This window comes from Prionailurus viverrinus, chromosome A1 (assembly GCF_022837055.1).
Source record: "Prionailurus viverrinus isolate Anna chromosome A1, UM_Priviv_1.0, whole genome shotgun sequence".
Taxonomy (NCBI): Eukaryota; Metazoa; Chordata; class Mammalia; order Carnivora; family Felidae; genus Prionailurus; species Prionailurus viverrinus.
In genome coordinates, this window is record NC_062561.1 from 90428429 (window position 1) to 90443120 (window position 14692).

General features: G+C 43.6%; 1 protein-coding gene across 1 annotated transcript; it reads right to left on the reverse strand.

The window, feature by feature from the left end:
• Positions 1-2398: 2398 nt before the first annotated feature.
• LOC125164098 (60S ribosomal protein L31-like) lies at positions 2399-2707 on the reverse strand. Its single transcript, XM_047856593.1, has one exon. The coding sequence runs from the start codon at positions 2705-2707 to the stop codon at positions 2399-2401; it is 309 nt and encodes a 102-aa protein (XP_047712549.1).
• Positions 2708-14692: the final 11985 nt, after the last annotated feature.

Below are 14692 nucleotides of genomic sequence, written 5' to 3' on the forward strand. Positions count from 1 at the left end.
GCACCAGCCTGCATTCCCACCAAAAATGCAAAAGAGATCCTCTTTCTCCACATCCTTGCCAACATCTGTTGTTGCCTGAGTTGTTAATGTTAGCCATTCTGACAAGTGTGAGGTGGTATCTCATTGTGGTTTTGATTTGTATTTCCCTGATGATGATTGATGTTGAGCATTTTTTCATGTGTCAGTTGGCCATCTGGATGTCTTCTTTGGAGAAGTGTCTATTCATGTCTTTTGCCCATTTCTTCACTGGATTATTTGTTTTTTGGGTGTTAAGTTTGAGAAGTTCTTTATAGATTTTGGATACTAACCCTTTATCTGATATGTCGTTTGCAAATATCTTCTCCCATTCCGCTGGTTGCCTTTTAGTTTTGCTGATTGTTTCTTTTGCTGTGCAGAAGATTTTTATTTTGATGAGGTCCCAATAGTTCATTTTTGCTTTGGTTTCCCTTGCCTCCCGGAGATGTGTTGACTAAGAAGTTGCTGCGGGCAAGATCAAAGAGGTTTTTGCCTGCTTTCTCCTTGAGGATTTTGATGGCTTCCTGTCTTACATTGAGGTCTTTCATCCATTTTGAGTTTATTTTGTGTATGGTGTAACAAAGTGGTCCAGGTTCATTCTTCTGCATGTCGCTGTCCAGTTTTCCCAGCACCACTTGCTGAAGAGATTATCTTTATTCCATTGGATATTATTTCCTGCTTTGTCAAAGATTAGTTGGCCATCCGTTTGTGGGGCCATTTCTGGGTTCTCTATTCTGTTCCATTGATCTGAGTATCTGTTCTTGTGCCAGTACCATACTGTCTTGATGATTACAGCTTTGTAGTATAGCTTGAAGTCTGGGATTGTGATGCCTCCTGCTTTGGTTTTCTTTTTCAAGATTGCTTTGGCTATTCGGGGTCTTTTCTGGTTCCATACAAATTTTAGGATTGTTTGTTCTAGCTCTGTGAAGAATGCTGGTGTTACTTTGATAGGGATCACATTGAATATGTAGATTGCTTTGGGTAGTATTGATAATTTAACAATATTTGTTCTTCCTATCCAGGAGCATGGAATCTTTTTCCATTTTTTTGTGTCTTCTTCAATTTCTTTCATAAGCTTTCTATAGTTTTCAGTGTATAGATTTGGTTAGAGTTATTTCTAGGTATTTTATGGGTTTTTGCGCAACTGTAAATGGGATTGATTCCTTGATTTCTCTGTCTGTCTCTTCATTGTTGGTGAGTGGTATTGTGTGTTTAATTTCAGATTCCACTTGTTCATTACTGGCATTTCAGAAAATGATTGACTTTTATATGTTAACCTGGTATATTATACAATCTTCCTTTAATTACTTATCAGTTCCAGGAGTGTTTTTGTCAATTCTTTTGGATTTTCTGCATAACATGATCATGTCATCTGTGAAAAAAAGACAATTTTAATTTTTCCTTCTCAATCTGTGTACATTTTATTTCCTTTTCTTGTCTTATTGCATTAGCTAGGACTTGCATTATGATGTTGAAAGGCAGTGTTGAGAGGGGACATCCTTGCCTTATTCCTGATCTTAATGGAAAAGCTTTGGATTCCTCACCATAAAGTATGATGTTAGCTGTAGGTTTTTTGTATATGTTCTTTATCAAGTTGAGGAAGTTACCCTCTAGTCCTAGTTTGCTGAGAGTTTTTATCATGAATGGGTGGTCTGTCATATCATTTTCCTGCATCTATTGATATGATACTTCTTTTTTTCACTTTTCAGTAAAGTTGGCATTATACATTTACAACTACTTCATTTCACCTTTGAATAGCACTATGCCTGTTCATGGATAGCGTAAGTACCTAACAAAAATAAAATATTCCTAATTCCTCCCTCTGATCCCTTAAATTATTGCTGACATTTATTTCACTTATATATGATCCTTGAATATACTACTGCTATTCTTATTTTGAGCAAATTATTATCTCTTAGATCAACTAAAAATAAGACAAGTAAGAGTTTTTATTTTACCTTTACTTATTTTTCTTCTGATGATCTTCTTTTCTTTATGTAGATCTCAGTTTCTGACTTCTATGATTCTCCTTTTCTCTGAAGCATTTATTTTAACATTTTGTTTTGGGGATTTTTTGGTGGTTTTATACCTCAATTTGACACAGAATGTTTAGTTCCCCTCTGTAGTAACTGTCTATGGATTTTTTAAAATGCTTATTTATTTATTTTGTGAGAGAGAGAGTGAATGGAGGAGGGGCAGAGAGAGAGAGAGAGAGAGGGAGAATCCCAAGCAAGCTCCACACTGTCAGTGCAGAGCTGGATGCAGGACTCTATCTCATGAACCAGGAGATCTTTACCAGAGCCAAAACCAAGAGTTGGAAGCTTAACCAACCGAACCGCCCAGGGGCCCTTGTCTGTGGATTTTTGAAAGCGATGACAAGTACTCAAGTAACCAACGTATAGAGCTTGTCTGGTGAGTTTTCATCCTCATTACTTTTTCTAAACAACAGCCCATGGATATTGAATGGGACGTTTCTTATTCCTTTGTCCCTGACAGCTTTGCTGAGCCTGGTGTCAGTGTGAACATCTGGTGTTCCCTTATCCTTCACGGCAAATTTCCAGATCTCTTTGAGTGCCCAAGGGACACGCTTCTTGAAACCCACTCCATGGATGTGCTTGTGAATGTTGATGGTATATTCTCTGGTCACTACCTCATTGATGGCAGAATGGTCCTCTTTCTTCTTACCATCCATCATTGTAGATGCCATCTAACATCAGGTGACAAGGAGGCTCAGAGTGGAGTGGGACAAGTGCCAGTCAAGTCCTCTCTCCAAGCTCAGCCTCATGCTGCTGCACTTTGGGTGTTTGCAGGTGCCAGGACCCTGAGGCCTCAGCCGTGGAATTTCTTGCAAGGCATTTCCTTGGCAACAATTTCTCCCAATTTTTCTTCATCCGAGGAAGTACTTCACTTTCACTTTTGGAAGATTATCTTGCAGAATATAAAATTCTATATTTGTGGGAGGGGCAGTTTTACCTCAACACTCTAAATATTTCACTCCACTCTTCTTGCTTTGTGTGGTTTCTGAGAAGTCAGGTGTTAGTCTTATCTTTGCTCCTCTATAAGTAAAGTATTCCTCGCCCCCCTCTTGTTTCTTTCAATATTTTTTCTTCATGTTTTTTTTTTTGGAGGGGCAGAGCACGTGTGAGTGGGGGAGGAGCAGAGGGAGAGAGAATCCCAAGCAGGCTCTGTGCTCAGTGGAGAGCCCAACACGGGGCTTGATCTCATGACTGTGAGATCATGACCTGAGCCAAAATCAGGGTGGATGCTGAAGCAACTGAGCCACCCAGGCACCTTGTGTTAGCTTTGATCTTCTGCAGTCTGAACATGATATTTGTAGTTTTTTGTTTGGCATTATTCCTGCTTAGTGTTCCCTGAACTTCCTGCATCTGTGGTTGGTTCTGACATTAATTCGGGTGAATTCACAGTCATTATTGCATCAAATATTTCTTCTGTTTTCTCTTTCCTTTCCTTCTGGTATTCCTGATATACATATGTCACACCTTTTATAGTTGTATCACAGTTCTGGGATTTCATGTGACTTTTTTTTTTACTCTTTTTTTTTCTCTTTGTTTTTCAGTTTTGGAAGTTTCTTTTGACATATCCTCAAGTTCAGAGAGATATGTCATGTCTTTCTTCAGTCATGTCAAATCAACTAATGAGCTCATCAAGGCATTTTTCATTTTTGTTAGAGACTTTCATCTCTGGATTTCTTTTTTTAAATGTTTATTTTGATAGTGAGAGAGAGGGCAGGGGAGGGGCAGAAAGAGAGAGACAGAGAGAATCCCAAGCAGGCTCCATGCTGTCAGCACAGAGCCCAGTGTGGGGTTCGATCTCACAAACTATGAGATCACGACCTGAGCTGAAATCGAGTCAAATGCTCAACTGACTCAGCCACCCAGGCGTCCCTCTGGCATTTCTTTTTAATTCTTTTTTGGGATTTCCATCTCTCTGCTTATGTTGCCTATCTATTGCATGTTGTGTATTTTTACTGTTTAGAGTCCTCAGCATACTAATCATAACTGTTCTAAATTCTCAGCCTGATATTTCCAATATTCCTGCCATATCTGAGTCTGGGTCTGATGATTGCTCTGTCTCTTCAAAATGTAGGTTTTTTTGTTTTTTTGCTTGCTTGCTTTTTGCCTTTAAGTATAGCTTGTAATTTTTTGTTGAAAGCCAGGTATGATGTGCTGTGTAAAGGGAGCTCCAGCAAATGGGCCTTTAGTGATCTGTTAGTAAGGTGTGAGGGGAGAAGTGCTCAACAGACTTATGACTGGGTCCCAGTCTGTTAGTGAGCTTGTACCCTGGACTGTAAACTACATAAGTGCTCCTCAGTTTCTCACCCTGTTAGGTGGGACAGGATGGATAGAGGGGCTAGAGTTGGGTATTTCCCTTCCTCCAGGTACATAGCTAGTGGGGGCTGGCGACAGATATTTTCCTTCCCCGGGGTTAGTCAACTCTGCTAAAATTCCAATGGGTTAGGTTTTGGTAAAACAGTTTCTCTTGAGAGGGGTGCCTGGGTGGCTCAGTCAGTTAAGTGTCCCAACTTCAGCTCAGGTCATGATCTCACAGTTTGCGGGTTTGAGCCCCATATTGGGCTCTGCACTGATAGCCTGGAGCCTGCTTCGGATTCTGTGTCTCCCTCTCTCTCTGTCCCTCCCTTGCATGTGCTCTGTCTCTCCCTCAAAATAAATAAACATAATAAAACATTTTTTGAAAAACATTTTCTCTTGAGGACAGCACATTTATTTATTTGTTTTTTTGTTTGTTTGTTCGTTTGTTTATTGGGGTTGGGGGGGTAGACGTGAGAGAGAGAGAGAGAGAGACAGAGAGAGACAGAGAGCATGTGCACTCAGGGAAGGGGCAGAGGGAGAGGGAGAGAGAGAATCTTAAGCAGGCTCCACACCCAGCATGGAGTGCAATGCAGAGCTTGATCTCAAGACCATGAGATCATGACCTGAGCAGAAATCAAGAATTGGGCGCCTAGCCGACTGAGTCACCCAGGTGCTCCCAAGACAGGACTTTCAGAGCACAGTGTTCTCTGGTGTATATCAGAAAGGTTACTTCCTTGTCTCTACAGGCAGCACAAGGAGATTTTCTCTGATGCTCACTGTGAGGATCCGGTGGAGGTCTTGGAGGTAGAACTCACTCATGAGAGTGTGGGGGCCCCCCTGCCTGGGTCCCTCTGGGGTTTTTAACTCTCAGAACTGTCCACACCAAGCTTCCAATTGGTGGATTGCAATTCAGGTTTTCCTACTCTGGCACTGGTACCTGGGCAGGTTTCTGTTCCCATTAAATCCCATTAAATTGTGATTCTCTGTATTCATCTGTGTGTCCAATTTGGGGAATAGCAATTTGCCCTGTTAAGTCACTTCTCTGACAGATCTAAGAAGAGGTGTTGATTTTTAAACGTTTTTTAAAGTTTATTTATTTATTTGAGAGAGAGAGAAGCGAGCAGGGGAGGGGCAGAGAAAGAGAGAGAGAGAGAGAGAGAGAGAGAGAGAGAATCCCAAGCAGGCTCCGCACCATCAGCATGGAGCCTGATGTGGGGCTCAAACCCATGAATCGTGAGGTCACGACCTGAGCTGAAACCAAGAGTTGGGTGTTTTACTGACTGAGTCACCCAGGCATCCCAGGTGTTGTTTTTTAGTTTGTTTAGCCTTTTTCTTATCGTTACAGTGGAGCGATGACTTCCAAGCTCCTTATCTGCCAGACTGGAAACTGGACATCTCATTTATTTTTCAGAGGCCTCAGATAGCTGTTCCACACATTCTGTCCAGGGGTTTTCACTGCATTTAGAGGGAGAGATAGGAACTCTATCCTTCGGACAAAATACAATACATATATGATTGAAGATAACACCGAGAGGATATTTAACAAAATCTTACCAGTTATTTCTGGGTAGAACAATTTGGGAAGGGCTCTTATTCCAACTTTTGTCTAATGCACATTATTACTTACATCATTAGAAAAAGAAATCGTTAAACAATCTCCAAAAAACCGCAGGTATGGTAAACTCACATTTAGTGGTCAGAATAATTTTAAGGGCATATGTCATGGGCTATTTGGACAGATGGAGAGGACACACAAAGTGCTGCTTGGGGGAAAGATAGCCTCTAAACAATGTGAACATTCTCATTTCAGCCCCGGATACCACATCTGCTAAGGTGGGAAGAAGAGGGAACCAGCAGATGCTGGCCCCCACTCTTTCAAGCAACAGGGCACTGGGACTTTGTTTATTTTATTTTTCACTGTCTATTTTATATTGCCTAAACATTCTGTTATAAAAAAAAATGTAAAAGCCAAACAAAAGAGATATTATGGGGCGCTTGGGTGGCTCAGTCGGTTAAGCATCCGACTTCAGGGCATGTCATGATCTCACAGTTCGTGAGTTCAGGCCCCATATCTCTGTCAGTGCAGAGCCCACTTTCTATCTTCCATGCTCCTCCACCCCCCTACTCTGCTGCATGCTCTCTCTCTCTCTCACACACACACACAAATAAATAAACATTTTAAAAAGAGAGAGAGAGAGATGGTGTTATTGTTCTGAGGAGTCTTGAACCCTCATCCCACTCCTTGACCCTGGGGTCACACATAGTACCTGATTGGTGTGACCCACAAAAAGGAGGCCTAGGGGCACCTGGATGGTTCAGTCAGTTGAACATCAACTCTTGATTTCAGCTCAGGTCATGATCTGGCGGTTCATGAACTTGAGCCCCACATTGGCGTCCATGCTGACAGCACAGAGCCTGCTTGGGATTCTCTCTCTCCCTCTCTCTCTGCACTTCCCTCACTCTCACTCTCTCAAAATAAATTAATTAATTAAAAAAAAAAAGGTGTGCCCAGGGTTGCTGGAACCTGTGAATGTTACCTCATTTGGAAAAAAGAGTCTTTGCAGATGTAATTACATTAAGAATCCAGAATACATTCTGGATTATCTGCATGGTCCCTAAATCCAATGACAAGTGGCCTTATAAGAGATACACAGAAGAGGAGACAGATTCAAAGGAGAAGGTGACATAAACATGAAGGGAGATATGGGAGTGGTGTGGCCTGAATCCAAGAAGACAGTAGTCACCAAAAGTTAGAAGAGGTGAAGGGTAGATTCTCCTCTGGAAACTCAGGAGGGCCTGTGGCCCACCCCCCCTCCCCACCCCATGCCTTTGTTTTGGACTTTTGGCCTCCAGAACCGGAGAGACTAAGTTTCTCTCATGTGAAGCCACCCAGATTGTGGCAATTTGTTACATCAGCCCCCAGAAACTCATATGGCTTCAGAGAATCTAGACTGCTGGCAGGTCACCCTGCCCAGAGCAGCTCAGGCCAGAAGCAAGACCTCAGGCAGACCGATGAAAAGTCAGCTACAGTCTGATGTGTGCAGGCAGAAGCCCTAGGCAAAGACTTATAACCAGAGAGGAATCCATGGTCCTCTGAGTAGGGATTCTTGTGATACCTGTGGAGCTACCATAGCGAAGCAACTCTGTTGGGAATGCTACTCAGTGTTACAGCCTTTGGCAAATGGGTGCATCAGTTAGCACAGCAGAGGCCATGCTGCAATAACAAAGAGCCCCAAACTCTCTGAACTATAACCATAAAGGTTTACTTCTTCCTCGTGTTACATGTTTATAATGGATTATGCATGGGTTCTGCTCCATATTTTCTATCTCCATGACCCAGGCTGAAGCAGCAACCACCATTTGAAACACTATAGTCACCATGGCAGAGGGAAAGAGACCTGCATGGGCGATTAAAAGACACCAACTCTGGGGCGCCTGGGTGGCACAGTCAGTTAAGTGTCCGACTTCAGCCAGGTCACGATCTCGCGGTCCGTGAGTTCGAGCCCCGCGTCGGGCTCTGGGCTGATGGCTCAGAGCCTGGAGCCTGTTTCCGATTCTGTGTCCCCCTCTCTCTCTGCCCCTCCCCCGTTCATGCTCTGTCTCTCTCTGTCCCAAAAATAAATAAACGTTGAAAAAAAATTAAAAAAAAAAAAAGACACCAACTCATTTGTGTGATTCATTAGTCATTCAAACCCACCCAAACAAGGAGGTCATGAGGAGAGAGCTAAAACTATTTAGCAAACAACATTAATGACTAGCACACTTTCTGTGAGTCCAAAGAGCCCCTCATTCCATTGATTTTTCAGGGATCACTGCCCAATACAGGGCCTGGCTGGGATTATGTTCAGTTACTACTGACTAAAAGGAAGGAAGGGTGGAAGGAAGGAAGAGAAGGAGGGAGTAAGAAAGGAAAGAAGGAAGGGAAGGAGGGAGGAAGGATAAAGTTCTTGGTGTGCAGAAAGTGTTCAAGACAGTTTCTCTAAACAGCACTGAAAATGGAACACAGTAGGAGCATTATAAATGTGCCTTGAATACAATTAAATTGACATTCATTTTTGTTACTCTTAGTTTTTTTTTATGTTTATTTTTGAGAGAGGGAGCTCAAGTGGGGGAGATGCAGAGAAGGAGACAGAAGATCTGGGCTGACAGCAGAGAGCCCAAGGTGACCTTGAGATCATGACCTGAGCCAAAGTCAGACACTCAACCAACTGAGCCACCCAGGCAACCCTCCAAGTTTTGACTTGTAGCTTTTTGTCAAATCCAAGCCCATAGCCAGACATAGCCCAGGACAGGGGAGCTTGAATGCCTGAGGTCAGGAGTGAGGTTGCTGCTGGTGGAGTTGATCTGAGCGGTCACAGCACAGTCTGGGTAGGTGTCAGAGCAAACTTCTGTGCTAGGTTTGGTGTCATAGCTGCTCTTCATTCCCCTGTCCTTAGGGCTGTGTCCTAATGACCAGAACATGCCCAATCCTGCACACTATAATTTGTGTCCACTTACTCTGCTTTGGCAAGCTCTGTCTGAGCTAATATCTGCACCCTATCTATTATCAGCCCATCTGAATGACAACACAAACCTAGGACTTCGTTCTCATTTCAGTCTTACTTCTGAATCACTTATGACTTGTACACAAGTGTCAGAAACTCCATTCAAATGGTTTACAAAATAGAGTACTAATGGTTTCAGGTATGGTTGGATCCAGCAGTCTAACCCAATGTTCTGTTTCTCAGTTTAGCATTCCTTTGTTAGTCTTATTCTTGGACTGCCTGCTCCCCACTACACAGCCCTGGCCCACGAGCCTAGGCCAGTGCTAGGAATATTGTTAGGGTTCAACAAATACTTGTGGAATGAATGAATGAGTAAACAAACAATGGGTTTAGCACTCCAGGTTTACATCCTGTTAGCTTAGCAATTCCAGGAAAAAGAGAGTAGCTCTTTCCAAACCTAAGTCCTTGGGGATAACTGTAACTAGTCTGGCCTAGGTTTGGGTCATATATTTGTCAGAGTAGGCTAGACTTTGCTATGGTAACATATAAATCCTGAAATCTCTTACTGCTTACTCACATCACAGTCCAATGTGTTTGGGACATGGAGGCCTTGTGCCAATTAGTCACTAAGGTGTCCAGGCTCCCCCCCATTTTGTGACTATCTTCAATGCAAAGCCTCATGGTTATCAGGGAAAGGAAAGAGAATATTCCACATGGAACATACATTGGGGCACCTAGGTGGCTCAGTTGGTTAAGTGTCTGTCTCTTGATTTCAGCTCAGGTCATGATCTCAGGGTTCATGAGTTCAAACCCCACATCGGGCTCTGCACTGACAGTGTGTAGCCTACTTGGGATTCTTTTTCTGTCTCTCTCTGCCCCTCCCTCATCTCTCTCTCTCTCTCTCTCTCTCTCTCTCTCTCTCAATAAACAAACAAACAAACTTAAAAAAAACAAAAGAAAGTAAGTTGCAAACCTGAAAGTGACATTCACCACTGCTGCCCATATTCCACTGGCCAGAGCTGGTGCAGGAGGAGAATGAGGTGCCTTGTAAAATTGTAGTATTGTAGCTTACTGTGGGTTTTATGACTCTCTGGGCTAATCTCTGAGGCCAGAAGTTCTCACTGCTCTAATTGGACAGGCCTGGGCCACACGCTCATCCCTAACGTTGGTGGAGTGGGTCAGCCCTTCAAACTTCCCTTGTTGGCTGTGGAAGAGGTCTGCTTCCCTGGAGGGATATCAGTGTGCTAATACCAGCAGGGGAGATGGGTGCCAGGCAAGCGGAGTTAATGCTGACCGGTAATCCCCGGAATCCCCGGGTGATGCATCTTGACCCTCCGCCCAGGACCAGCAGACTACTTCTGAGCATTGTCTTTAGGGTCAGGCTGGCAAAGGGGCCCAGAACAACTCTGATTTTATTTAAATTACTCTCAAGTAACTTTTAGACCCCTGTGGTCCATCAAAATCTAATTTAGTGAGATTATTTAAGTCTTGTTTTTATAACAGACTCTGGACAGGAAAAAAGATTCAGAGTAACACATTAAATACCTAGAGAGTAATATGTATGTTAAAAACTTTTAGAAACTGATTGTCAAACTCATGTATAGTGTAGCAAACTTGGAAAATAAAAAAGAGTATTAGTCAGCTTTCATTGAGATATGCTACAAATGATCCCCCAAATCTTAGTGGCTTATGGCAACAAAGGTTTATTTCTCCCTGTGCTTTATCCTGGCTGTGGGTCTGCTAGGCTCTGTTCTGTGTCTCCATTCCAAGAAACAGGCTGCAGAATCAGTCCCATTAGGATATGCTGCTCTCATAGCAAGGAAAACAGAACTGGCTGAACCATACAATGGTTTATAAAGCTTCTGCTCCGACATTGTACATTTCGTTTCTGCCCATATAGCATTGGCTGAGCAAGTCAATGGCCAAGTGCAATGGCAGTGGAGGAAGGTGGCATATTCTTCTCAGGGGGAGGCCTTACAGTATCACAGGCAATGGGTAAAGATGTCTCACAGGAAGGTGAGAGCAAAAATTAGAAACAAAGTAGTATCTAGACAAATATTAAAAAGTAAAATATAATTACCACAATCCCATCATCCAGAGATCACCACTGTTACCCCCCCAGGGGGATTTCCTTCAGGATATGTTCCAAAGCAAGTGTAAATTAATTCCTGTATAATCACAGTTTATATGGATTACTCAAAACACTGAAACAGGGGCGCCTGGCTGGTTCAGTCAGTTAAGTGTCTAACTTCAGCTCAGGTGATGATGTCACAGTTTGTGAGTTCAAGCCCATGTCAGGCTCTGTGCTGACAGCTCAAAGTCTGGAGCCTGCTTCGAATTCTGTGTCTCCCTCTCTCTCTGCCCCTCCCTACCCCACACTCTGTCTCTCTCTCTCTCAAAAATAAATAGACATTTTAAAAAATACTGAAATCACACACTAGTTGGCATATCAAACCCCAACCAAATGATTCAGTCAGTCTCCCCCAGGCAAACCCAACCTCCCAACCCAAATTGCCTAGACCAATTAACTGATTTGGCTGGAGAAACAGATTAATTGACACAACACTGGTAGAGTGCCTACACTATGCCACACATTGGTATTTGTTGTTGCCTTAATTGCATTGATTGGATGATGTCAGTTGAGTCCAACTGACTTCATTTGTGCAATACTGTAATCTGTAAGAAATATAAACTATAGAGAACAAACTGAGGGTTACCAGAGAGGACGTGGGGGGGGGGTGGTAAAAGAGATGATAAGGGATTAGAGGTACACTTACCATGATGAGCCCTGTGTAATGCATAGAACTGTTGAATCACTGTATCGTACAACTGCAACTATAATATAACAGTTTATGTTAACTATACTGGAATCAAAATAAAAAGCTTAAAAGAAAGAAATATATATTTGGCCATTCCGATGACCAAAATATATTTGTCCATGGTCCCCAGCTCACAGCAACCAAAACCCTTAAAATCTTTTGAGTGATAAGATAATTGGAACATATTTTGTTATATTGGGTCACCTGTCCTCAGTTCCTGAAAGCGCTTCACTGCCATAAAGGTGAAATGGGTGTCTTGCTTTTCATGACAGGCTCCTTTCCACACAACTGGGTTTTATGTCAATGAGGTGACTTGTGGAAAGTCCCTAAGGGTGGGGGCTGGCTGCCAAGGGAACCAACCATGAGTAGAAGGTTGGAACTTTCGGTTCCACCCCCTGATGTCCACAGAGGAGAGAGGGGCTGGAGGTTGAATGGGTCACCAGTGGTCAATGATTTCATCGATCATGCACATGAAATGAAGCCTCCATAAAAAAAAACAGAAGGTGAGGGGTTCAGAGAACATCTAGGTTGGTGAACCAGACCCTCCATGTGTCACCATGCTGGGCCCAGGCTCCATGGGAATAGAAGCACCTTTGTTGGGGATCGCCCCCTACATATCTCTTCGTCTGGCTGTTGACCCACCTCCTTTTATCCTTTGTAATAAAACAGTGATCTAGTGGGTAAATGGGTTTCCTGGGTTCTGTGACTGCTCTAGCAAACGGATTGAACCCAAGGACTGGGTGGTGGGAATCTCTGATTTATGCCAGTCAGTCAGAAGTACAGAATCCCTGGACTTGGGATTGGTATCTGAAGCAGAAAGCAGTCTTATAGGACCAAGCCCTCAACCTGTGGGATCTTATGCTGTCTCCAAGTACATAGTGTCAGAATTGAGTTGAATTGTAGGACATTCAGCTGGTTTTGGACAATAGCTCCATGGTAGGGAAAACACCCACTCTCCATATATTGGAAATGGAGCTGAATCCTGGTATGTAAGTGTGTATTTTTTTCTAAATGATATCTGTTTTTTATTTTAAACTTGTTGAATGAGGGTTTTATGTGTGTCTCTAAAACTTTTAATTTTTGTAATGTTTTATTTATTTTCGAGAGAGAGAGAGACAGAGTGAGAGCGGAGGAACGACAGAGAGAGAGAGAGAATCCGAAGCAGGTTCTAGGCTCTGAGCTGTCAACACAGAGCCTGAATTGGGGCTGAAACCCATGAACCTCGAGATCATGACCTGAGCTGAAGTCAAACACTGAGCCACTCATATGCCCCTCTGTCCCCATTTCTGAGACCAAGTGTCAGCAGCAACTTATCACTGCATTTCCCCATTTCTCATGGTAGGGTAAGAGAAAGTTAAGAGAATGTTAAGATACAGAAAAATTTTGTTTCCATGTCTTCATTAAAGGCAGGTAAAGGTGAAGAGGGCCAGCAGTTCAGGCAGAGCACAGTGAATGACTCATATCTGTGCCATGTGACATCTGCTGGGGCCAGATGTCTGGGACGGCTTCTTCATTCGTCTGCTGGTGCTGCAGTTAGAATGGCTCTAACTGCCAGGGATTTTTTTTCATTGTTTTCATTTTTAAGTTTATTTATGTTAAGAGAGAGTGAGTGAGTGGGGAAGAGGCAGAGCGAGAGAGGGAGAGAGAGAATCCCAAGCAGGCTCCTTGCTATCAGTGCAGAGCCTGACATGGGGCTGGATCTCATGAATCCCGAGATCGTGACCTGAGCCAGAACCGAGAGTTGGGCGCCCAATCAATTGAGCCACCCAGGCGCCCCTGCCGGGAAGTTGAGAAGTATGACTGCAGCTGAGCCAGATTGCAGGTTTGTGCTGCTGTCCACGGAATACACCTTATCACCTCTCAGGCATGGGCTGGACTGTACAATTGACTCAACTCGCCCATCAGGTCATGAGTCAGCCCCTTTACTCTGTGTCCCCAGCCAGAGACAGGGCCCAGCCTGATCAGGGATGCTCTAGGAGGAGGGCAGTTCTGAAGAAGCCATGGGTTAATGAATGCTAAATCCAGTTAGGGAGGTAAAGAGCAGAAATGAAGGCCAATGTCAAACCCCACCACAGGTCAGAGCAGAGGATGAGGTCTATGGAGAAAGCCAGAAACAGGCTGAATTCTGACCACCACCGCTGATGCCCACTTCATGTGCCAGCCATGGGCAGAAGCTTTATATAACTTCCCTCTAAGCTGCTGTTTGGTTGCGGGTGGGGGGGTGGTGTCTTAAGACCAACCTCAAGTTTAATGATTCACTAGAATTCAGAACACTCAATGCCAGGTTATATCCATGGCTAAGGTTTATTACAGGAAAGGGCACAGAGCAAAAGCAGGACAAAGATATGTGTTGAGTGAGGTCCAGAAAGGTCAGGCACAGACTTCAAAGTCCTTCCCTCATAGGGCCGCCCAGGATACACTTTTCTCTGCAACAGAGAACTATAGGGACACATGTGAAATGTTCATCTAGGGAAGTCTACTGAAGTCTCAGGATCTCAGGGTCCTTTTTTTTTTTTAATGTTTATTTATTTTTGAGAGAGAGCACAAGTCGGGGAGGGGGTGCAGAGAGAGAGGGGGACAGAGGATCTGAAACTGGATATGGGACTTAAACTCACGAAAAATGAGATCATGACCTGAGCTGAAGTCAGACACTCACCCAACTGAGCCATTCAAATGCCCCAGGATCTCAGGGTCTTACAGAGAGCTGGTCACATAGGCACATCCTGCTATGGCAACCAAATCTCAGGATCCCAAGGGTGAAACCGGGTGTATCAGCTGTCTTGATGTGTGCAGGAAACAATTCTGACAGGCCCTGAGAAGCCACCACTTCTCAGCAATACCCCATTGATCTGGGCATATGCAACATCAACAATCAGGAGCAAAAAGTTTCCGGGGGTCACATTCCCAGGGATTGCCAGACTTCAGTCTTGGTTCCAGGTTCCCCAGGAAACATACAAGGATTGGGGAACCGGACCTACTGTGTTAACTCTTTCCTCATAGCCTCATAAGGAGCTTGTGCGAGGGCATTCTAACAGGTGAAGAA

What these genes read in the sequence shown, in the direction of transcription:
- LOC125164098 (XM_047856593.1), bottom strand. Translation starts at nt 2,707, where the DNA reads ATGGATGGTAAGAAGAAAGAGGACCATTCTGCCATCAATGAGGTAGTG.